Raw genomic sequence first — 23,731 nt, 5'->3', positions numbered from 1 at the left:
TTTATCCTCTGCAAAGAATGACCAATATAATTGCACAGAGTTAGCTTGCACACGTCACATGACCAAACTCAAAAAACAACAATCAGAATGCAGTGCTTGGACTAGCGTGGGCGCATAGACATGAAAGAAAGAGACCAAATTGTTAACTTGACTTCCCTTTGAGGTTATCTAGCACATTCTGAGAAGCATTCGACATTAGGCGCTGAGGATGCTTGCCTGTTTTTTTCCCGTCAGTACTCAGACTGTGTGCGACATTGTGACAGTGTGTGTGTGGGGGGGGGATGGTCTCGGCTTGTCCCTCTTGGCACTCTGTGGGCAGCAGTGTGGCTGCATCAAAGGTCCAAGCATACATATATGCGACGTTGCATTAACGACGGAACCTTCATGTGTGCATTTGAGAAACGTTCTTTAATGCGCCGGGGCTCCCTCGTGGGTTCACCTTGCACTCTTTTTTTTTTTTTTTTTTCCGGTGTTGTCTCTGGGCTATTATTAGAGTCGACAAGCTGGTGGGAGGAAGTCTCTTAAGTAGATGCTCCTGTCATGTTTTTATTTATAGCTTTATGGTTTGCTGACCCCCACCTGCCCCTTAATTCTGCACATGTACATTTTAAACGGATTTTTTTTTAATCAAGCTACTATTGGATGAAAGGAAAGTCCCGATGACGCACGTAATTGTGGAACGACGCTGCTCCAGTGAGCGCACGTGAACGCCTCGGAGATGGAGTGAACTAGGACTGACCCCCGTTTCTACAGACACCCTGTTTTACTCCAAAGCTTTTTAAATATAAAACCAGCGTTTATGAATCTTTCATTGGCTCCTGTCTGATTGGGTATCTAGGGAGAGACCTTAAATACACATAGCTCTTAGACATTCTCTTTGTTTTTCCACCCCTTCTCCTTCTACCATTCCTGAAGTGACAAGACACTAAAAGGCAGCTCCCGTTTAGCCGTGTCTGTTTTTTTTAAAGCTCGGCAAACCGAGCAAATACTTCCTGAGAGCGTCAATAATGTAGAGATACCCGAAAGGTTGTCATGTAGCGTCAATTTTATTTAGCTAACGTTTAGCTGACGAGACGAGCTGCGCCGCAGTTTTGTCATTGCGCTCCTCCGCTTGCATTCCAAATACTTTCTGATTTTACAAATTGAATGATTTTATTCTTTTAAGAACTGAACTTCCTCAGATTTGTATGATTTTAAATGAAACAAGAAACCCCCCGCAGATGTGGGTAAGCTACTAGCAAAGTTAGCTTGTGATTCTTTTTTTTTAATATCGCAACGAGTCTCTATTAAGTCATTCATTCAAATCATGACATCATCCTCCTTTTTTTTTACAGTCCGGTTATTGCAATCAATCCTCTCATGCTCTCACTCCCTGCAGTCCAGCAGCCGCACCCCCCCTTATGTGCCCACATCTACTCGGCCCCTCCTTCTTGTTTCAGTAATAGGAGAATTGAAATCAATAGCGCATTAGTCTAGCCCGGAAACTCTTGTGGAATTAAATATGAATGACTGAGATTGCAGCTCTACCTGCTGCTCACAAAGATGCATGATGGCCCTCGGGGATATGGATGGAGCTCTCTCCTCTGCCTTATAAACAGGCCATTTTGTGCTCTTCTTAGCTTGTTTGTTTACGAATCAAAACGCCAGACACTTTGTCAGCCTCTTCGGTGTGATTTGATGATGTCAACATGAGAGTGTACATCATAAAGCTGTGCAAAAATCAAGGGCCCTTGCACCGCACTCACTCTCAGTTTTCTGATTCTAACCAATTTTTTTATGACACCCCTAATGTATATATGTATAATGTATGTACATACATACATACATACATGTTATTTTTTTTCGATGTGATGCTTGTGGGGGAGAATAATATTCATGGTGTTTAGCTTCAAGTGTGATTTGCAAGGCGGTTGGCGACTTCTCGCCAGTGGGTGTACGGTAATCAAATACAAAAAAGCCGCTCGCTATACTGCGCCGCTTCTGGGAGTTGCAGTAAGCTAATACGTGCAAATGATATCAGATGATATAAAGCTGGATGTATTTGCAAGCTATATTTCATCCCGTCTGAGATGAAACGCTTCGTGACAGATGGAGTGATATTGTTCCTCCCGTTGGGCCCCACGAGCGCACCCCCCTCCATCCTGCGGTCCCTCCCTGACAGATGTAGGGGGAGGACCGCAGTGCACTCTTCTTTCTCTCAATTGATTTGGGTGCTCGTGCCCTTAGGGACCAGAAGATGCTGGTGTTGGGGGGGGGTGTTGGTGGGGGAAGGTAGCTAAAGTGATTGAGAAAGAGGGGGAGGTTGGGGAGGGGGGTTCAATTCCTGCAGCCAAGGCGGCCTGCAAAATGTCCAGAGTGAGTGCAGTAAAGAAGCCATAAATACATTATATGCATATCTGCATGGATTATGCAGTACGCAATGAGGGGAACATTTCCATAAATGTTTGTGAGTGGCAGGCTAGCATGTATGAAATGTAGGTACAACACAAACATTTGGGCCTAAAGCTTTGTGTGCTATTATTAATAATAAATTATATTAATTGAGGTAAAAAGACTTTAATGATTGCTATGTTGCAAACATGAATAGCAATATGCTAACAGTATTTGTTTTCTACCGGATTCATAGGAATGTTTCGTCCTTGGTGAGGAATTTTAAGAACCGGATGTGGTTCTTGTGGGTCTACCTGTCTACCAATCCTCGGAGAATGATTAACCCGATGTATAGCCTAGCTTTAGTTGCCAGCTACCCACCAACCGTTCCACAGGAGCGCTAACAGCTGTGAATGAGCAGATGTATTCTCTGGTTGGATCACCTCACTGGCCGTGCCTGGAGGGCAAAGGTTGAGACAAGGTTGGAGGTTGACGCCGAGCTTCTCCCGTAGATGCTGATGACACTTTGACGGGAGTAAAGAAAAAAAAATGAGCATCTGCCTTTCGGCCCTTGTAGTGCTGAGGCAGGCAGATTGATATTAGCATTATTGATGAGATCAAACTGAGGGTCAGAATGTATTCGTGTATTTTTCTAGGATTTTTCGGCTAAATTCAAATTTCACAAATGCAAAATTAATCACAATTCTGTTTCAATATGTGGGGACAGATAGAACATATATTTGTAAAGAATTTTTTTACTTGACTTCCCCTTTAATTTTTATTTTTTTTAAATACAGCTAATTTTGGTCTATTATCTGATTTGAGGGGACTCTTAAAATCCTGAAAGCAGCCCCTCACTCCAAAAAAGTGTTTAATGATTTTAATAGTAGTCCCTAGTGGAGCGGGATGGAGGGAGCCAAGGTTACGGGGGGCAAGGGAAGGGGGGTGGATGGGCGTACCCCGGCTATGGGCGCGTGGCGGCAGAGCAGGTGGATGACGGGCAGCTGAGTAATGGCCTCTCGGGGTGGAGGGGTCCATTTTGGAGGACTCTTGGGGTTGAGAGAAACCTTGTTTGGGGAAAAAAGAAGGCAACCCCATCTGGAAGTGAGGTGGGGGCCGTGGAGTGAAAGAGATCTAGTGGGTGGTGTCTGACACTCGCTCTTTTGTTCTTCGCTTGCACAGCAGTGGCGGCGGCTGGGGTGGTAGGAGGAGGTGGAGGGGTGTGTGTGTGTGTGTAAGGGGGGGGGTCTCGCTGTGGTGGGGGCTGGGCACTGGAACAATGGTGCCGGTCGAGGAATTGAAAGCCGGCGAGGCAAGTAAGGTGCGGGCAGAAAAGGGAAAAACGGAGGAGAGGCAGGCTCAGAGAAGGAGGTGGGGCTTGCAACTACTCAGGCAAGGCAAGGACGCTGCAATGTCACACAAACACTGCAAGTCGCATTCAAGAAACAGCTTCCTGCCTCTGATTTGCACGAACCGTGTTCTGTTTGTGAAGAAAAGCAGCACAAAGAGAAAAAGGCTTAAGAAAATACCACATTTTTTAGCCTTTTGTCTCTTCATGACCTTTTCTACTACGCCATTCATACAGCCAGCCGGCTTACTGAAGGCAGCTCGGCTACCTGCAGACGCTCTCCAGGGTGCTGAATAGTGGGCTAGGAGGAGGGGAGGAAGAGGCTGCTGCGAAGTGGCTGTATTCATTCTTAATAGGCAGCTGTGGGTGGGTGGTGGGTATGGAGTTCGTCTGAGGATGAGGGACCGTCACAATCAACTGACAGCTCAACCATTAGTCATTGTCACTCCTCATTTGTATGAAAATACATACATTTAGACTGAATTGTTTTAAAGGTGTGAATGGTCATTTGGGACTGTGATTGATAGTCTGGTGACCAATCCAGGAAGTACCTCACCTCGAACCCAAACTCAGCTGGGATAAGCACAAGATCACCAATCTCCCGAATGAGGATAAGAATTATATAAAAAAAAAAATAGATGGATATAGAAACTTCAAGATGTAGTGCATCAATTATAGCTCTGTCATTATGAAAGTACCATGTTTGAAAAAAACTGCAGAATACTTCATAACGCGCTATCTCCCGTAGAGGTCAAATGTGACAAGCGGCTGTTTTTTTTTTTTTTTTTTTTTCGTTTGTGGTCTACAGCTCCACCTGCAGGCGTTTTCTCCCTATAGCACCTGAGGATGACGTTGCCAGCCTCGATGTCCTCGATAGGTGTCGGTGTTGTGCAGCCGCACAGCATGACGTGACAACAAAGAACTACTATACAGTTGTCTTTTGAGTTTTATTCTTACTTTGTTGTCCTTGCGTCTAAATGTCTTTTAAAGCACGTTTCAGGGCTAGAAATGACACTATGATACACTGTATTATGTATTATAGAAATAGTTTGTTTAAGTGTGTGTGATCAGAATTTATTTGAATTTGACAGACAATTCCTAAATTCTCCAAACCGGTCAGGTGAGCTATCTGCGTTATGCAGGTACGACGGAGGCCGAGGAGGCTCTTAGTCAGCGCAAGCAGAACGGAAATACAACAAAATAACGACTACCGTTTCACAGAGATGACACGTTCCATTCGATTTATTTTATGTAAATGATATTATTGTATATTTGGCGTCCCTTCTCAAATTGTGCAACTGGGCCAAGTCGATTCAGAAACATAAAGTACCTCTGGTCTCGTCTCATACGCCAAATTAGATAATGAGTGTGTTTGTAATTTATTTTCAAGCAATACCGGAAGTAAACGTATTACTCACGGATGACTTGACACTGGCTCGCCTCCCGACCACTAGGAGGAACAAGGGATCCCGGCCAGGTTCCCAGCGTGGACTCGGAGGAGGAGGAAGCGCTCTCTGGTTCTTTTTCCCTTTCGCCCTCCTCACCACAAAAACACACAACACCGGACGGGACGGGAGTAAAAGTACGAGTACCCCCCCCCGCTCGTCTTCGACGAGTTACTGTTACATGGGGACACGCCATGACGTCCACAGCGAGCGAAAGGCGGGCGTTTGCTCACAAAATCAACCGGTGAGAAGTTATTGTTTAGCTGTGGTACCGCCTTGTGAAGCGCTTTTTCTAAGGTGTAGCATAACCAATTTAGCTCATTACTTTCATTAGACAATTTAATGGAAGAGTGTTTGGAAGTCGTGTTAATTAAAAGGACTTAATAGGCCATTAAAGTGTTGTTAGTGGTGTCTCGCGCGAGTGTCATCCAACTGTACAACTAAAGCTAAGCCGCTAGTGTGACGTCATTTGCTAGTAGCTAATTGTGACAGCGTTGTGCTTTCCCGTTATGCATTGACAGTCATGACAGCCAGTCATCTTGATATCATTAAAACACTATGGCAGTCTGTGTTAATCTATTTACAGCTTCAGTTCCTCCATTTGCCAACCTGAGGTTGAGGGGTTTACCTGCAAATCATCTTATCTTCAGTCTTAATTGAAGTCTGTCTTTTGGCCCTGGCTTAACCTTGTAGTCTTTCTACACAACAAAACAGGAAGTGCTACTATTGATCTTACTACTCATTCCTTAGGAGTGTTTATCATTTTGGACCCCATCACATGAATGCATTTTGTGGAGCACTCACACAGAGAGATGTTCCAGTCAGTGTATTGTTTCCCTGAAGCTCGTCTCTCCTCGGCTGCACTATTGTGTCTTGCCGGATGCAGGAAAGGGTGGGAAGTTATGTGCAGGCTATTGCCCTTGTGGTTGATAGCTTTTCCCATTTCCTGTTTTAACTTCGAGGTGCTCAGACTGAACAGTAGAAACGAAGCATTCCACAGAATGGGTCTCAGTTTTTTGGGGGGGGTCCCTCTGGCTCATGGAATTTGAGTGGTGGGAAAAGATTGGTTAACACATCAACCATATCTATGTAACGATGAGGCCTCGCCATTGCAGCTGTCCGCGTGATACAAACTGCTATTCGGTGACTTTCGAGTTGCAGCTGCTTGGTGTCTTATTGAGAGGATTGTGGTTGGGTTGTTTTTCCACCCCCCTTCTTAAAGCCTGTCATTTGCTGTTACTCCCTCAAAGAGACGAGCCCGAGCTCCGGCACCGTGCCCGTACGCCAGCTCGACTCTTTTTTTTTTTTTTTTTGTAAGAGATGTCCATTGAGAACAGCTGTTGGCTTGGCTGAGCATCATCTTGACAAAAGTGATGGCATAATGCATGGGAAACAGCATCAAAGCTTCCAGAAGAAAGAATTGGAAAGGTCCCTTGGATTAGGATTTGAAAACAAGGAGTTTCAACTTTTGCGGCCTTGGCGCAAAAACGAATGCTGTAATCAATGTTTTGGATTTTTTATTTTTTTTGGGTAGTACAATTAGGTTCAATTTAGTTAGCGGTGCTTCATCAAATGCCCGTAGTCAATTAATCATGTAAAGGTATCTTGGCTTTTAATATTTCATTTTTATTGACATACAGCACTTTTTTTGTGTGTTGTTTCATCCCTTGTGTTTCTTCTTTGTCAGGACTGTCGCTGCCGAGGTTCGGAAGCAAGTGTCCCGAGAGTATGGCTCACCCCTGATGTCCAAAAAGCGAGGAACTGTGTACCATCCCGTGAGTCACCCCGTATTTAACTTTGTTTACCTCTGGCTCGAAAGCTGCAATTAGTGAGTCAATGGACGGAGCTTTGTTGAAACGGCTTCAAAGAGAAGGACTAAAAAACTATTACCACAGTTTGTAGAGCAAAGGTGTCAAACACAAGGCCCAGGGACCAGATATGGCACACCACATTATTTTATGTGGCCCGAGAAGACAAATTTTGCATCGACTGGGTGTCATTACTAAAATTACAAATTGTCTTGACTTTTTAAAAATAGATATTGCGAGTCATTTTTATTACAATTCATCTATTTAAACTATTTGAGCAGTTTTTACTAGTCTCTGATTGGTCAAAAATGAGTTTGACGCCCCTGTTGTAGAGTTAGCGTTTCTTTTTTTTTTTTCCTTCCTCAAAAGAAGGTTATGAATGCACAAGGCTTGTTGTTTAAGATGTCGTGTTTGGATATATCGTACATGCTCTGATGGAAGGGCGACACATTATTTCAGACATAAACTTCTTCGTCTCGGTCTGTGAGGGAAAATGGGATAACCCAGAGTCAGTCAAGCATAACTGTGTTCATGTGATTTTAAGACATCTGACTGACTTGTCTTCTTTCCTCTGCAGTTACCCCTGACAGAGGTAGTGGAGCCGGTGGATTTTGAAGAATATGTGAGCAGTCACGCTCCCGGGGTGGAGCTCGGCCCCCTCAGGCAGCTCGTGGAGTTCCCTCAGGACGACCTGGAGCTCCACCACATGGACAAGGAGTGTAACACGCTGGAGCCGCCGCTGCCTGAGGAGGAAGAGTAAGCAAGCCGTCTTTCGTGTCGAAACACCATTTTTACGATAGCGGGTGACAAATGTGACGTCGATATTGGAACAAAGCATTTCTCTCTGTGACATTGAAGGATATTAAGGGCACGCTCTGCTTAATTATTCATGTTTTTTTCTTCTACAGAGCACTAGATCCCAGAGTGAGAGATGCCTTGGCTGTCTACACAGATGACTGGCTTGTCATTCAGAGAAAGTAACTGCCAGATGCACGAGAACTAGTTAAATCCTGTGTTTTAATAGCTTTAATAACGTAACCGGGGTAAACTTTGCTTCTGCTCACCCGTTTTGTTAGATATCAACACTACAGCACCATGCTCAGCCCGCACAGCTCCGAGCGACAGCGCGAGAGGCAACGAGGTCTGCTCAAACAGAACTTTGAGCTGGATGAAGCCGCTGCCCCCGAACGCCAAGACGACCAGGTAGCTTCAGACACTTGTCACTTCATTAGGCACACTTGCAGAGTCTCGTGAGATCCAATGCAAGAGCTGTATGGCTTCACAAATATAAGTTCTCAGTTTGGAATGTGCAGGTGTACCTAATGATCTGACACTGCATTACGCAATACTACGCATTGGCCACATGAGCTGACGTAAGTCTGGATGGATAAAGGAAAAGAAATTTGATTCCAAGCACATTGTTCACCTCAGCTTTCAACAGCATCTGGAATGAGTTGTTGAACACATGATGTGTGTGTGTGTCTCCTTCGTCTCTTTCATCAGGATGACGCAAAGCGGCGGTCCACTTGCATCGACGAGACGCCGCGGGGCAGCTGCGGGTCTAGTATCTTCGACCTGGAGAACTCGGCCCCTGACGTGCTCCTGCCATCTGTGCTGGAGCGCACAGGGCCCGAGGACATGGACTGTCACAATATAGAGGCTCGCCTGCAGGGTCGCCATAGTGACCTATTGGGTCTCTACCCACCCCCTGATGAGGTGTGTGTCATTGTTGACTTCTTGGATCCAAGCAATTTTCCCAGAATGTGGCCGAGACCACTTCTCATATTGCAATTTGAAACATCCTCACTGCATCTCGTGTTTGCTTTGTATTTGCTCCCTTTTTTGACATTGCACGTTGCAATGATACCTGTTTTTTTCCCCCCATATGTCCAGGATGAAGCCGTGGAGCGATGCTCTGTCCCCAAAGTGCCCAAAGAACATTGTGGTCAGAGAATCATGGTGAAGTGTCTCTCTCTCAAGTGGGTGATATCTGAAGTCCAGCAATTTCCCCGTTGGCATTTATTACAGAGACTAACGGTCATCTTTATGGTTTCAGATTTGAGATTGAAATCGAACCGATATTTGGATCGCTCGCCCTGTATGATGTCAAGGAAAAGAAAAAGGTATAATTGTATTGTATCAGTGTAATTGCATTAATTCGGTCAAACGCTGAGCTCATGCTGGCCTTATTGAATTTGGCCCTGCCTTACCTTGTGGCATTTTCTTCCCCCTTTTTCCATCTCTTCCCACCCCCAACCATTCCCGTATTGCTCGATTCCCGACAGATTTCCGAGAATTTCTATTTCGACCTGAACTCGGATCAGATGAAAAGCCTGCTGAAGCCCCACACGCCTCACATCGCCATTTCCACTCTGGCGCGCTCGGCCATATTTTCCATCACGTACCCGTCCGCTGATATCTTCTTGGTCATTAAGGTAAAGTGCGTGTGTGGGGGGGGGGGGGGGGGGGGTAATTCCGCAGAGTAATGTGAATTAATGCTGACAGTTCTTTCATTGGCTCATGAATGAGCTCATCTATTCTCTGAAGTGTCTCGTCCAAATGACACAGAATATGAATACTTCTCCTCACGCAGCTCGAGAAGGTTCTACAGCAAGGAGACATCGGAGAATGCTGCGAACCCTACATGGTCATGAAAGAATCCGACTCTTCTAAGGTAATGTCACAGAGGTCATGACCTGCAGCCGGCACGCACGTGGGGTGATCTTACTGTCTTATTGCTCAATTCTGTCCGACGCAATATTTACCAATCGACTGGCCTTTGCAAACACTGTCGGCTTTATTTGTTGGATCGCTTTCAATTTTTATGTTACGTAACGGCTACGTCTTTCTGCAAAAAAAAAAAGCACAAGGAGAAGCTGGAGAAACTGCGTCTGCAAGCAGAGCAGTCTTGCAATCGCCTCGGCTGCTTTCGAATGCCTTTCGCCTGGACAGCCATTCACCTTCTCAACATTGTCAGCAGTGTAGGAAGTCTGGACCGTTTGGACCCGGACTCCGACTCTGGTACAGCACCCAGACATGATATGATGAGATCAAATATCCAACATTTGCTATCTTGCATCATCTGGCTTGTCTCTCCCCCCTGCCAGAGCGCAAAGGCCACGGCACGTGGAACGAGAAGAAGAAGCGGGGATATGAGCGGCTGAGTGTCAGCGACGACATGTGTAACTTTGCCACTTTCCGTCCGGCCACGTTGACTGTCACCAACTTTTTCAAACAGGTGCATTAAATACAGTCGTTGGCACAGACAGATGGTTCAGACATTTCAAGGTTATGAACGTCATGTCGCATAATTCATATGAAAGCCCTCTAAGCTTTTCAATTTTGCTTTACAAAACCTGAATTGCTTTTTTTTTTTCCTTTTTGATAGGAAGGAGACAGACTAAGTGACGAAGATTTATACAAGTTTCTGGCAGACATGCGGCGGCCATCTTCCGTCCTGCGCCGACTAAGGCCTGTCACAGGTGAACTTTAAAGTCGCTTTCAAGCAATTATTCCCTAAATTTATTCAGCGACCGAGATCTCATTTGTCCACGTCGCTCTTTCCCGCTCACAGCTCAGTTGAAAATCGACATCTCCCCGGCGCCGGACTCGCCTCATTACTGCCTGTCACCCGAGCTGCTGCACGTTAAGCCCTATCCGGACTTGCGGGTCCGCCCCACTAAAGAAGTGCTGGAATTTCCTGCTCGTTACGTATATACGCCGCATACCACCTACAGGTGAGCACTCACAAAGTAGCTCCACCACATTCCCTTTTTCTCTTTAACCAATCAATCACTGTGTTCTTGCGTGGGAAGGAAATTCTTGATTTAATGAGCTGATAAAAGTTATTTATACCAAAGTAAGTGGAAACGTTTTAAATACAAGGTCTTTAATAATCAACACAGTGCACGAAACACAATACACAATATGCAACAACAAACAAATTGATAAGGTGACATTTATAACATTGTACTGCTGAAAGGGAGTGTCGTGGGGGTGTTCAGTGCCGATGATGACGATCATCCTTTTGAAAATTTCATAGCGCTTCACTGAAGACTGACAATGCCGAGCCCACGCTTGCGTCGCCACTCACCAGCCTCTGCAGTGCGGCGAGTTGCTTGGCGTGCTTGTCAATCTTCTGCTTTTGAAAGTGGGTCAAATGCAGCAGACCTTTCAAGATACTGGCATTAAAGGCAGCTCGTTCCTAAAATCGGCGAAGCCCATAAAGATAAGCCTCGCGGTGAGATCCGCCCCACTTAAAAACGCTGTCTGGCAAGTGTGACGGGGAAAGTTCAGCTCACCTGCAGCTCTTTGATGCTCGCGGGGACCGTGCTGTTTAGATAGGCCTCTAAGCTTTTCACTTTGGTCCAAAGCTGCGCCTGCTCCCGCTCGATGTCAGCCAGCCGACCCTCAGCCGTCTTGGCCTGAGTCTCTTGCTGGAACATCTGCTCCTGCCAAAAAAAAAAAACATGCACGTATTATCCTCAATCGCTCAAAGCCACTTTGTTGTGTCTGCTCAGTCTTCTGATTTTCATCTCGAGCGACATGCTGCTCTGCTTTCTGATAACCGGCATTGATTGTAACGACGGCACGCACACAGTCTTGTGTTTGCTGACCTGCAGAAGCTCTACCACTTCCTTCATCTGTTTCTCCACCTCGCCAGCCTGCGCCGTCTGCTCGCCGAGCCGCTTGAGAGCACCCTCGTGCTCCTTCATAGTCAGCAGAATGTTAGCCACCTTCCCCTCTGTGTTTTCGTACACGCTGTTGAGAGACTCGCCCAACTGAAGGACGCCAAATGTCAGAACGTTGACGTCCTCCTGCGGGGCCGCTCTGTCCGCATGCTTGACGGGGCGGGCGCGAACCGCGCCGAGTAACGCGGACAAATAAAACAAGCGCAGGCTCCAGATCATCATTTGATAGCAGTCACCCGCAAATTCAAAGTAGATTTATCTTCTCTTTTACTTTGTCAGTCCAAAGGCGCTGTTTTTTTTCCTCCCGACTGCAATCCAAGTCGCTTAGGGACAATGTCCTGATTTCAAAGTCAGACAACCAGCATAATAAACAATTGAGCATTTGTGGACATGTCTCACTGGCATACCGACTGGAGGATGAAGCACGAGGGCAGCTGACGATCCTTTTATTTGATGTGTACGTGCAAGAATTGGTCAAACATTAGCTCGGTTATGGTTCGATCACAGGTCATGACCTTGGTCTTTGTGACCTTCTTTAAAAATGCAATCATTGACATTCTCGAGATGGGTCACAAATATTTGTATTTTCATTTATTTATTTATTATTAATCACAAAAAAGGGAGTTTTTTGTATCAAATACAGACTTAATATGTCAGTAGTGGGTGAGTAAACACGTTTTGAGGGGATGGGGCAAAATCAGCTGTTTTAAGATGTGACCTTGAGTTACCTCTAATGTTTGAAGTAGCCTGGTGTAGGGTCACTTTCACCAAGCGCAGTCAGTTCTAGGTCACACTTTCACAGTGTGTTTGTCTGAATGTTATTACATGCATTCATAATGAATGTTTTTAAAACTTTAAATGAAAATCAATTCATATGCCCTGTCAGGAACCTGCTGTACGTTTACCCACAAAGTCTAAACTTCAGCAGCCGTCAGGGCTCGGTGAGGAACATCGCTGTGAAAGTTCAGTTCATGGCGGCAGAGGACCCCAGCCAAGCTTTGCCGGTGAGTCACCGCCTTTTCCTCGCCACGTGAGAGAATGTAATTCCTTCGGAAAAGAACAGCCGCAGGGCGGTGAAATATTATATAGGCGTCTTTTGTGGAAGATCTTCAAAGCGGAGAAAGAGGCTGGGATGAAGGAAAGTTTCGTGACATTTAGTGAGCCTGTGTGAAGATGGATTAGTTCATTTGACACATAAACTTGAATTTGAACTCCTAAGAAGGGGAGGCTATGTTCCTGCCAAGTATTGCGCAATTTCAAACCTGAAGTAAGAAACTATTTTGTTGATGTTTGAGCTAATGGAGACACCACCTCAAACAGCACCCAAAAAAATAAAAAACTTTTCTGACAGGTAACTTGGAGCAAGTATTTGTTTGGCCGATGATTCTGCCTGATGTGTGCCATCAATTGATCTTTCAAAGTTATCTTCCCGTCATCTTGTCTTTGTGCAGGTCATCTTTGGGAAGTCAAGCTGCGGCGAGTTCACCAAAGAGGCTTTCACCCCCATCATCTACCACAACAAGTATGATCGTGTTTCTTCAAAATGCCTGCTGGAATTCCCTTCAGAGTTCCTTGGCTAAGATGAGTATTTAACTTTTGCCCACCCTCCTCCCTCAGGTCTCCCGAGTTCTATGAGGAGATGAAGCTAAAAATTCCTGCCAACCTCACAGACAACCACCATCTTCTCTTTACCTTCTACCACATCAGCTGCCAAACTAAACAGAACACTCCCCTGGAGACTCCAGTGGGCTACACTGTAAGAAACCTCAACCCACGCTCAGTGCACTGTTTGACAGCTCCCTCTGTAGCCTAACCGCCAGTAAGACACGCATCTCCTTTTTTTTTTCCGCCCGCAGTGGATCCCTCTAATGCAGCACGGCCGACTGCGCACGGGCTCCTTCAGTTTGCCCGTGTCAGTGGAAAAGCCCCCGGCCAGCTACTCGGTGCTCACCCCCGACGTGAGTGGGCTCGACGTGACGAATGGAAAATGACGGCAAAAGCTCGGCATGCGAGTTGACTGAGTTAAATGGGTCGCGTGTCACCTCGGCAGGTTCAGCTGCCAGGCATGAAGTGGGTGGATAATCACAAAGGTGTCTTCAACGTGGAGGTGACAGCGACGTCTTCAGTGCACACACAGGTACGCCAAAGATATTTGCCAAACCTCAGGGAACCTGTGACAAAATCACTTCATTTCGCCTCCAGATGTAGAGAATTTCTAAAAATATCTCAAGTGTCATACATTCCCCAGGACCCCCACTTGGACAAGTTCTTTACGTTAGTGTACGTGCTGGAGGAGTACTCCTTCCCTTTCCGCCTCAAAGACGTGATCATCACCGAGGCCAACATGGAGGGCGAGCTGAAGGCCAGCATGGCCGCGCTGAGGGGGGCACTGCTGGACACCTGCGTCAGGTTCCTCCACCAGCTGCTCAACAAACTCATTCAGCTCATCGTCTACCCGCCCCTCATCGCAGGGCAAATCGGTGAGCACACGCTGACATTGAATTCTGGTTCCTCAGCTTTTGTTTCCGTGTGAGTCACGCTTGTGATTTATCTCCCCCCCACCCCCCCACCCACGTTCAATATTGTTCTTGGCTCGTTTGCAGTTAATCTTGGCCGCGCCGCCTTTGAAGCAATGGCTCTTTTGGTCAACCAAATCCACAAAAATCTGGAGGGCAACTTGGACCAGCACGGACGCAACAACCTGCTGGCGTCCTACATTCACTACTGCTTCCGTCTGCCAACTGCTGAGCCAACAATTCCGCCGCCAAGTAAGCTGTTAAGTCCAAAGGGGGAAAATAACCTCGTATGATTGGTCGTAATTTTCCGACACGTATTTTTCGCCAGATGCCGGCACCATGTCCTACGAGATGCCGTTGCAGTACGCCACCTTCTCCAGAGCGACGGGTCGGCCGAGCAGCCTTAACTTGGCTCGCTCGAAAAGTATCAGCAACTCCGACCCCGACTTGGCCAGCTCTCCGGTTTCTCCTGACGAAGAAGTGCAAAGGATCATCGGCAGCAAGGTACCCCGCTTTTCATTCAAAGCCTTGTTTTCCATTTATTTGATGTCTACGACATCTTTGTTGTCACATTGTATTTGTTTACATATTTCAAAGAATCCATTTTATATTCCTGTCATGTTTTCAGCGCCTTTTTTGTGGAATTATTCCTCCGTTATGCTGCAATTACTGTTCTGTTTTGCCTCAATTCTTTCCAGCAGAGTCAATTAGCAATTATGTTGAATTATGTCATTTAATGTCAATTACGCTTTGTGCTTCTGTGCCTTTTGTGTAGCTCCAGTTCTTTGTTTCCCTCTCCCATACTTTGATTTGCTCTCTCTGTTTACCCCCAATTTTGGCTTTGATGGCAATTTCCAAACAATTATTCACTGTGTCCTCGCCTCTTGCCACACTGTCTGCGTGTGTCTGCGCGCGTGTATTCTTGTTCAGGGCATTGATCGTTCCCACTCCTGGGTAAACTCTGCTTGTGCCCCCGGGGGCTCCAGATCTGTGCTACGCCGGAACCCCAACTCCAGCTGTGAGCTCAAGCAGGTGCCGAAGCCCTCGCAACCTTCCCACCAGCTTCCATCGTGGTTTAGAGCTGCACGATTTTCAGATCATGAATTATTTAGCCATTAGGAGGGGGATTCTCTCAACAAAACAAACAAGTGGCCTGATTTACATTTTTCGTGCAGCCCTTAATCTGGTGGATTGTCTCTCAGCAGTCCTTTCCTTTGCTATCTCTGTGCTCCACAGGTTGCTTCTCATTCTGCATGCCGCACCCCCCCATCTGCATTTCTCATCATCTGTCGCTTTCCGAACCGCTTTTTGAGTTCTTGCATGCCACACGACGACTGTAGTTCCATTTGTCACTCCCCCCACTTCCCCCCCCACGTTGTCCTCATCTGTATGTGTGTGTGTTCACCTCACCATCACGCCGAGTTAGGCAAACGACCGCAGCAACATTCGCATGTCTGCCTTTTTGGACAGCGTGGCCTCATTTTCGGCCCCCGCGAGGCAGATTACGAAAAAGGTAAACCACGTCGACCAAACTAATTCATCCAGTGTTTTGTGTTTTCATCAACTCTTTGTGTGATTTACAATCGCCTGTTCTAATTCATTGTAGATTTTCTTTGTTTGCATGAATTCCGCCTCATTCGGTTTCAACTCATGTGATCTAAAACTTGCCGTGTCTCGGTCCACGTCTAGCTGCTCCACGAAGAGCTGGCTCTCCAGTGGGTCGTCAGCACGAGCAACGTGAGGGAAGCGGCGCTGCAGCAGGCCTGGTTCTTCTTTCAGATCATGGTTGGCAAACATTTGGGATCGGGTTCCTCAGAAGGAAGATCACGTTATCACAAAGCTTCTGTTGTTGTTTGCAGGTCAAAAGCATGGCCCAACACTTGTTCCTCACCTCAAAAGTGGACGTCCCCCGACGTCAGCGCTTCCCGGACCGCTTTGTGGACGACATTGCCGCGCTTGTTTGTGCCATCAGTTCGGACATTGCCAGCAGATACCACAAGGTAGGTTCCATTAAATAAATCTAGAAAATTTAACTAAGAAAGACTCTTTTTTTTTTTTCTTCTTTATGACCAGTCTGTCCTCTTTTTGCACACTTAGGATGTGGAGCTAGTGGAGAGGTTAAACAGCAGCCTGGCTTTCTTCCTCAATGACCTGCTGTCTCTCATGGACCGAGGCTTCGTGTTCAACCTCATCCGCGCCTACTACAAGCAGGTAAAATTTGAGCTTTGCTCCGGGATTTCAATACGGATACTCCCATGCCTTCACTTTTGAAACAACCTTGTGTCTCAGATTGGCAACAAGTTCCACATGACGCCGAACCCGAGCACTCTGAACGCTCTACGGATGGACTTCATTCGCATTGTTTGCAGTCACGAGCACTACGTCATCCTCAACCTGCCCTGCTCGACTCTCAGCCCTCCGGCGTCGCCTTCCCCCTCCACGTCCTCCACCACCTCACAGGTTTTTCAATTAGCATCTAATTCTAATGTGGGATCAAAATGTCTGCGTTGATAAATGTCTATGTTCTGAAACTGTGAGAGATTGGATGGAGCTCCACATCCTTACAAGTGCGTATCAAGTGAATGGGTCACATTTGCTCTCCTCTCCTTCTTGTCTGTGTAGGGTTCAGCATTTTCCAGTGTGGCGCAAGACCAAGGCGTGGCGACTATGTTTGAGCTCTCTGTCCCATTTCGGCAACAGCACTTCCTGTCTGGCCTGCTCCTTTCCGAGCTGTCGCTCATACTTGATCCTGAAGGAGAAGGGTAACCTCTGATTTTATGTGCAGTTATTATTTATGTTGCGTTTGAATCTTATGTTTTTTTGTTTTTTTTATCCCCTGCAGAGTTTTTTTCCTTCATAAAAAAGCCATCAGCGCAGTTCACGCCCTGCTGTGCAGCCACGATTGCGATCCTCGCTACAGCGACCCTCAAGTCCGAGCCCACGTCGCTCAGCTGTACTTGCCACTCCTCCCCATCGTCACGGAGGCCCTGTATCAGCTTCATGACTTTTCTGGTCAGCATTTGCTTTGTTGCAGACCTGTTCAAAATGTCCACCTCCTGGAGATTCACGAGCTTTATTGTCGGCACTACGGCACCTGAGAGAGCATCTCTTATTTCTTTGCAGACTCCACGCCGTCTCGAGTCCGCCACGCTCACGCCGACATTGCTGACCTCGACGGCAGCAGCACTATCAGTCAGTCTGTTGCCATGGCGATTGCCGGCTCCCCGTTGCCGCATGCCAAGGTTAACCCATTTGCAATTCCCACAGTGGTGAGGCTACACTACAGACGTCGTTTTTAAAACCACACGTTTATTCTTTGCACGCGCTTCTTTGTTGATGTTTTTAACTCTAGTTTGTTTACTACTCTGTGTGTGTCCTCATCAGGCCGGGCGCCAGGGCAGCTCTCTGTCTGCCGAGTGCAGCCGAACTCTGCTAGTGTGCTTCCTTTGGGTGCTGAAAAACGCCGACGCCTCCCTACTGGAGCGCTGGGTGTCGGATCTGTCGGTGCAGCAAATCAACCGCCTGCTGGATCTGCTACATCTCTGCATCTCCTGCTTTGAATACAAGGTTACAAAAAGCAGACTTCTAAAGCAACCACATCATCCATATGCTTAAATTCTCCGATGGCTCGTGCGCAGGGTAAGAAGTCTCTGGAGAGGATCAACAGCTTGACGTTTAAGAAGTCTCAGGACATGAAGGCCCGTCTGGAGGAGGCCATTCTCGGTACCATCGGCGCTCGTCAGGAAATGGTGCGCCGTTGCCGAGGTAAAAGATAGCGCAGTAGTGTACGCGTAACTGTCAGGAGTGTTTATCGAGTGTGTTGATGGAAATTGCCACGTCTTTACATGTGTAGAGAGGAGCCCCTATGGTAGCCAGGAGAACGTGAGGTGGAAAAAGAACGTCACTCACTGGAGACAAAACACAGACAGGGTTGATAAGTATGTTTGTTCTTCAGCAAGCATCTGCATATTTGTCGTTCGGCATTCATATATTTTTCAAATTTTCCTCTGACTAATTATTTGTAACCTCAAATCAGGACTAAGACTGAAGTAGAGCAGGAGTCTGTAGTGGATGGAAATCTTTCTACAGAGGCGTCTCTGGTGGTACTGGATACTTTGGAGATAGTAGTCAAGGTAAATTGATCTTTAATTAATCTTTAACTTTCCATTATGATTGTTTTCATGTCTTTTATTTTTACAGACTGTGGTGGCTTCAGAGCTGAAGGAGAGCGTGTTAGGTGGCGTGCTTAGAGTTCTGCTCCACAGCATGGCAGGCAACCAGAGCGCCCTCTTCCTGCAGCACTGCTTCACAACACAGAGAGCGCTTGTCTTTAAAGTATGTGCAGCCTTACTTTAATCTAAAATCAAATCTTTTAAATTTAGGTGCATTTCTGTCTGCGTAGTACATTGTAGCCAACAACAGCGTTCGTTTGTGTTAAGTTTCCAGAGATGCTGTTTGAAGAGGACACTGAGCTTTGTGCCGACCTGTGCCTGCGTCTGCTGCGCCACTGCAGCAGTAGCATCGCGTCTGTCAGAAGTCACGCCTCTGCTTCACTTTATCTGCTCATGAGGCAAAATTTTGAGATAGGAAATGTAAGTATAGATGCATCCTAAGACCGAAAGCTGATAACGCAAACATTTATGCAGAGAGCTTGTGTCGTCTCTGTCTTTGGAGCAGAATTTTGCCCGAGTTAAGATGCAGGTCACAATGTCGCTGTCCTCATTGGTGGGAACCTCACAGACCTTTAATGAGGAACACCTCCGCCGGTCCCTCAAGACCATCCTGACTTACGCCAAGGAGGATGAAGAGTTGCGTGACACCCCCTTCCCAGATCAGGTATGTATAGAAAGTCTTTTTTTTTTAGCATGCGTCATCCCCTGACATAGAAAAATATCACATTAATTTTGCTCGTTTTTACAGGTTCAGGATCTGGTGTTCAACCTGCACATGATTCTCACTGACACTGTGAAGATGAAGGAGCATCAGCAAGATCCTGAAATGCTCATTGACCTGATGTACAGGTAACGGAATATACATCCAACTCAAATATTTTTCTTCCTCCAGGTGTTCATTTTTACTCTCGATCACACCAGGATTGCAAAGGGCTACCAAAATTCCCCAGACCTTCGCCTCACTTGGCTTCAGAACATGGCGGGCAAGCACTCCGAGAGAGGGAACCACGCCGAGGCGGCCCACTGTCTCGTCCACAGCGCTGCGCTGGTGGCCGAATACCTCAACATGTTGGAGGATTGCCGCTACTTGCCAATCGGCTGTGTCACTTTTCAAGTAAGTGAGATAATTGTGCCCCCCCCAAAAGGAAAGCTGGATCTAATTTGATGTCCTCCCCTCCAACACACAGAATATTTCCTCCAATGTCCTGGAGGAGTCAGCTGTATCAGATGATGTCCTATCACCAGAGGAGGAGGGTATTTGTGCTGGAAAGTACTTCAGTGAATCGGGCCTGGTGGGCCTCCTGGAGCAAGCAGCTGCTTCTTTTAACATGGTGAGACCATCATTTTCCAAGGACATGCTGGCTGGCCAGGCTGTGTTAACACAACACATGGCCGCATATTAATGCGGCCAAAGGGCAGCATGTGTGCAAGCGTGAATTTCCTTTTGTGCTTTTAAATCCAGGCCGCCATGTACGAAGCCATAAATGAGGTGTACAAGATTCTTCTGCCCATCCACGAAGCCAACCGAGACTTCAAAAAGCTGGCCGCGGTCCACGGGAAGCTGCAGGATGCCTTCAACAAAGTCTACAACCAAGTAAGTAGTAGCATCACTTTAAAAAAAAAAAAAAAAATCATCAATTCTGTTGACATTTGTTTTCTTTTTTTATCTCTCTTACAGAGTTCAGGGTGGGAGGTAATGCCTTCATTTAAAACTTCTTATATCGACAAGATGTGTAAAAATATTCTGCTCATTTATTTTGTATTGACAATTTTCTCTCTTTGTCATTCATTGCTTCATCTCGTTCCGCCAACTGCATGATTGACTGGTGAGTTACATAAGATTTATTATCGAGCTTATTGTAACAAAAATATAAGAGATTTCCAAATAAATGCGACTCATTGCCTTCCCAACACCCCCAGTTTTCAGAGAATGTTTGGCACCTACTTCCGAGTGGGTTTCTACGGCTCTCGATTTGGGGACCTGGATGAGCAGGAATTTGTCTACAAAGAGCCATCAATTACCAAGCTGGCTGAGATCTCCCATCGACTTGAGGCACATCTATCGATCATTATTCAAAACAATCAAAATGATATTATGGATGCTCAACGTTAAGACCTTTGGTATGCAGGAGTTCTACTCTGAGCAATTTGGGGACGAGCTGGTCGAAATAATCAAGGACTCCAACCCAGTGGACAAAAGCAAACTGAATCCCAACAAGGTAACACGGGTTGCTAATTAGGGGCTTTAGCTCAGTAGTTAATTTAAACTCATGGATAATGTATATTCAGTACACAAATTAATTCATTTATTTATTTGTTGCTGACTGCATATTCAGCAGCGTCGATAAATTTGGTTATTACATAATATATTCACAAAGGTTGAATTGACTGGACCTAAGTCCACATAGATCACCATGACCTGGATGACTGAGATTTTTCACAGACATTACATAAGAAACAATAATTAAAAAAAAAAATAATAATTGGAATTGCCTTTCTAAAATAAAATAATTCACAAGCCATCTTAAATTGTATAAAATGTGTCTACTGTAGTTTATTTCTACTGTTATTTTGTCCAAACTTTTCCTGGGTCAAAGGTCACGGGTGTCAAGTTTAATCTTCAAACAGCCTTAAAATGAATTATTCTGGAATATGTTAGGACAGCAGGAGTTTAAGTTTAATGTAAACTATTTTATCTCCGCACAGCGGTCAAATATTATCAAACGTGCGACCAATCACTGTCTTCCGTTCAGGCCTACCTCCAGATCACCTACGTGGAGCCGTTCTTCGACACCTACGAGCTGAAGGAAAGGATCACCTACTTTGACAAGAACTACAACCTGCGTACCTTCATGTACTGCACACCCTTCACGCTGGACGGCCGTGCCCACGGAGACCTGCACGAGCAGTACAAGCGCAAAACCATCCTGACGGCGTCGCACGCATTCCCGTACATCAAAACACGCGTCAACGTCACTCACAAGGAGGAGGTAGGTGCCAGTTAGTGGACTCAGCCTTTATTTATTTATTTTTTTACAATATTTTTACTTTCCAGATTATCCTGGTGCCCATCGAGGTTGCCATTGAGGACATGCAGAAGAAGACGCAGGAGTTGGCCTTTGCCACAACTCAAGACCCGGCTGACTCCAAGATGCTGCAGATGGTGCTGCAGGGTTGCGTGGGCACCACCGTCAACCAGGTAAGCTGTCACTGGCTATTGTGTTAGTAAAAGTGTCAAATGGAATGTAAATCCCACCCCCCCTTATCCATGTGAGGCGCTATGCATTCCTTACCATATACGTAACCCCCTCCCCCCACCCCCCTTTCTTTTCACAGGGCCCCCTGGAGGTGGCGCAGGTCTTTCTCACTGACATTCCCGACGACCCCAAACTTTTTCGCCATCACAACAAATTGCGCTTATGCTTTAAAGATTTTGCCAAGAGGTGATGACGTGCGCCATAATCCCACCTGATGTGCCTTGTTGAAGGCAAACACACTTAAGTGGCTCTTCTCTTATGCGTGCAGGTGCGAGGACGCTCTGAAGAAGAACAAAGCTCTAATTGGGTCCGATCAGAAGGAGTACCACCGAGAGATGGAGAGGAACTACAATAAACTCAAAGAAGCGTTGGGTCCTCTCATCAACCGCAAGATCCCACAGCTGTACCGGACCCTGCCGACTCTGGCTACACAAACACAGCGGTAACATGAGACATTAAACAAACACGCACACACACTCATGTCACGCCTCCACATTGACACATACACACACAAACAAAATAAGAGCATGTCGCTTTTCCAAGCAAAGCAAACCAACACTTGAGAATGTTGACATGTTTTTGTCATTGGATGATGCAGATAAAACAAAATGGCGGAAGCTTTCTGAATTCTGCAGGTCATTTTTCAGGAATAAAAACAGCCTCTTTCTCTTTCAGGAACTCCTACAATCGCTCAAGCCTCCGAAGAGTCGAGGGCTGATGCCAATTTGACTGACAGTTTCGCAACCTCCCCTGCCCCAACAGCAACTGTCACAGGCACACATGATGTTGATATGTTACTACACACACGCTCGACACCCTGTCGTGCGATAATCACCCGCCCCCTACGTCTTTATCATACACACATCACTCGGAGCCTCCCTGCTGCCATTCTCACACCTCATCTGTTTATACTGGAAGGTTATCTGCACTGCAAACATTTTTTTTTTTCTTCTAAAGGCGCGACTGTGGCACCATTCTCACGCTTCAACAGGCGCCCGCACAGAAACCAAAAAGACACTTTCGACAAAGTCTTAACAGAACCAATTTTTATCTTTTGGATCTAGATGTGTTTAGACTCCAAACTGGTTGGGTTTCTCATTTTCATTTTATTTGCTTTGTTTTGCTGCCTTGTTGAGACATCGTTGGGAATCGCCGCCGGTGGCCCAAGACTTTCAATTATAATCTTCCCAGGAGTTTTCTCTTGCCGTCAACACACCAAATTAACTGACATTCCGCCGTCCTCACCCCCCTATTGCAGGAATTTAATTTGCACTGTTGATTGGAGGTGAGTTTTCTTTCAGGCCTCAGGTCCCCGGTCGGACTCCTGCCGGGGGTTAATGATGTTGAAAGTCTGACGCCCTGCTACAAAACGCACTGCACTGCCTCAGCAAATCTGTCCAAACTGTGACTTTAACCAGGTCCCTGCATCCACTCTGTGATGTCACAGCATTTGAGCTCCTCTGAATGAACTGAAGAGTGATATTGTTTTTACTACTGTCACAATTATCTTGCACTATTGTAAACTCACACTGTTGTAGAAATATTAGTGCTTTTCTTGTTTTACCAAGACTCCGTTGTTGTTTTTTTTACCTCTTCGATAAATGTTTTATTTATTTACGTGAGCTTTTTCTATTCCTGTCTTCTATTAAATTACTTTTCCTACAATTTAATGACTTAAGGGTTATATATTGTTACAGGGTGAGTATATATGTGCTGTTTTTTGCACTTGTATTTATATTTGAGTTCAGTTATAGTGCGGGTCGTATATTTTCCATTTGTTTCTTTATAGGGTAGTCAAAATGAAAGTTTGACGCATTCTTTAGTGCAAGTACTGTATACACATTTAATAGTATCTCTTGACTAATTAAAAGACTTGTAAAATAAATAACCCCTGGTGGGGGGGAAAGCACATCTCATTAATGTCCAGCAGGGGTTTCTCCATAAAAAGTAATGCATTTTATGGAAGAAAACAGGACGAATGCATTTGGAACCCAATTAAAACTCCCTGATGAGTATGAGAACTGATGGTTTTTTTTTTTTAATGTGATGAAAACAACGCTTACTTAACTGTACTAATTGATCAAATTCCCTTGTTCTTCTGCAAGAATAAAATGAGAACATCAA

The 23,731-nt window shown here is 45.9% G+C and overlaps 3 protein-coding genes across 19 annotated transcripts in view; 1 reads left to right on the top strand and 2 right to left on the bottom strand.

The window, feature by feature from the left end:
• The window catches only part of elavl3 (ELAV like neuron-specific RNA binding protein 3), a 22,395-nt gene extending 17,099 nt beyond the window's left edge, over positions 1-5,296 (bottom strand). For 10 of the 12 annotated variants that reach the window (XM_088357221.1, XM_088357227.1, XM_088357230.1 and 7 more), the window contains exon 1: positions 1,528-1,642. In XM_088357221.1, coding sequence (XP_088213347.1) covers positions 1,528-1,548 — 21 coding nt within the window. In that variant the 5' untranslated portion in view covers positions 1,549-1,642. Of the gene's footprint in view, positions 1-1,527; positions 1,643-2,813; positions 2,895-5,136 lie in introns of those variants that run through there. The other 2 variants (XM_088357237.1, XM_088357223.1) reach the window with 2 other exon arrangements.
• dock6 (dedicator of cytokinesis 6) lies at positions 5,135-23,731 on the top strand. 4 transcript variants are annotated; one of them, XM_088357208.1, is made up of 50 exons: positions 5,135-5,407; positions 6,851-6,938; positions 7,549-7,727; positions 7,880-7,948; positions 8,048-8,174; positions 8,475-8,687; positions 8,865-8,950; positions 9,028-9,094; positions 9,257-9,406; positions 9,565-9,645; positions 9,836-9,992; positions 10,079-10,209; positions 10,360-10,453; positions 10,546-10,708; positions 12,549-12,666; positions 13,114-13,184; positions 13,280-13,418; positions 13,519-13,620; positions 13,713-13,799; positions 13,911-14,142; positions 14,266-14,430; positions 14,507-14,682; positions 15,109-15,210; positions 15,605-15,691; positions 15,868-15,963; positions 16,038-16,178; positions 16,276-16,389; positions 16,468-16,638; positions 16,801-16,940; positions 17,021-17,190; positions 17,302-17,420; positions 17,563-17,745; positions 17,817-17,943; positions 18,032-18,116; positions 18,215-18,311; positions 18,379-18,513; positions 18,618-18,770; positions 18,856-19,014; positions 19,099-19,199; positions 19,272-19,464; positions 19,538-19,681; positions 19,813-19,944; positions 20,029-20,043; positions 20,278-20,403; positions 20,480-20,569; positions 21,104-21,340; positions 21,406-21,549; positions 21,687-21,793; positions 21,876-22,049; positions 22,283-23,731. In XM_088357208.1, exons 1-50 carry the CDS (start codon positions 5,358-5,360, stop codon positions 22,323-22,325), a joined length of 6,330 nt encoding a protein of 2,109 aa, XP_088213334.1. In that variant the 5' UTR covers positions 5,135-5,357; the 3' UTR covers positions 22,326-23,731. The 4 variants fall into 4 exon arrangements, with proteins under 4 accessions (XP_088213334.1, XP_088213332.1, XP_088213335.1 ...); XM_088357206.1 differs by having other exon boundaries at positions 5,136-5,407; positions 17,302-17,447; XM_088357209.1 differs by lacking the exon at positions 15,605-15,691 and having other exon boundaries at positions 5,136-5,407; positions 17,302-17,447.
• angptl8 (angiopoietin like 8) lies at positions 10,838-12,076 on the bottom strand. Of its 3 annotated transcripts, none has more exons than XM_088357244.1 (3): positions 11,588-12,076; positions 11,273-11,422; positions 10,838-11,112 (listed from the first exon to the last, which is right to left on the bottom strand). In XM_088357244.1, the coding sequence occupies exons 1-3, from the start codon at positions 11,882-11,884 to the stop codon at positions 11,008-11,010; spliced, it is 552 nt and encodes a 183-aa protein (XP_088213370.1). In that variant the 5' UTR covers positions 11,885-12,076; the 3' UTR covers positions 10,838-11,007. The 3 variants fall into 3 exon arrangements, with proteins under 3 accessions (XP_088213370.1, XP_088213371.1, XP_088213369.1); XM_088357245.1 differs by having other exon boundaries at positions 10,838-11,109; XM_088357243.1 differs by having other exon boundaries at positions 10,841-11,175.

The sequence above is a fragment of the Syngnathus floridae genome, chromosome 17, assembly GCF_059516105.1.
Source record: "Syngnathus floridae isolate MCC-2025c chromosome 17, RoL_Sflo_1.0, whole genome shotgun sequence".
Lineage (NCBI taxonomy): Eukaryota > Metazoa > Chordata > Actinopteri > Syngnathiformes > Syngnathidae > Syngnathus > Syngnathus floridae.
Note: the sequence above shows the minus strand (reverse complement) of the source record. Positions and strands in the feature narration are given on the sequence as shown.

Bases quoted from the DNA above. Each gene is read 5' to 3' on its own strand.
- dock6 (XM_088357206.1), top strand. From the start codon at position 5,358: ATGACGTCCACAGCGAGCGAAAGGCGGGCGTTTGCTCACAAAATCAAC. The intron at 8,688-8,864 runs GTGTGTGTCATT...CCATATGTCCAG, and splicing joins TCTACCCACCCCCTGATGAG to GATGAAGCCGTGGAGCGATG. The intron at 19,200-19,271 runs GTAACGGAATAT...CGATCACACCAG, and splicing joins CTCATTGACCTGATGTACAG to GATTGCAAAGGGCTACCAAA.
- angptl8 (XM_088357243.1), bottom strand. From the start codon at position 11,884: ATGATGATCTGGAGCCTGCGCTTGTTTTATTTGTCCGCGTTACTCGGC. The intron at 11,423-11,587 runs GTCAGCAAACAC...TTTTTTTGGCAG, and splicing joins AAGTGGTAGAGCTTCTGCAG to GAGCAGATGTTCCAGCAAGA. The intron at 11,176-11,272 runs GTGAGCTGAACT...CGCCGATTTTAG, and splicing joins CGAGCATCAAAGAGCTGCAG to GAACGAGCTGCCTTTAATGC.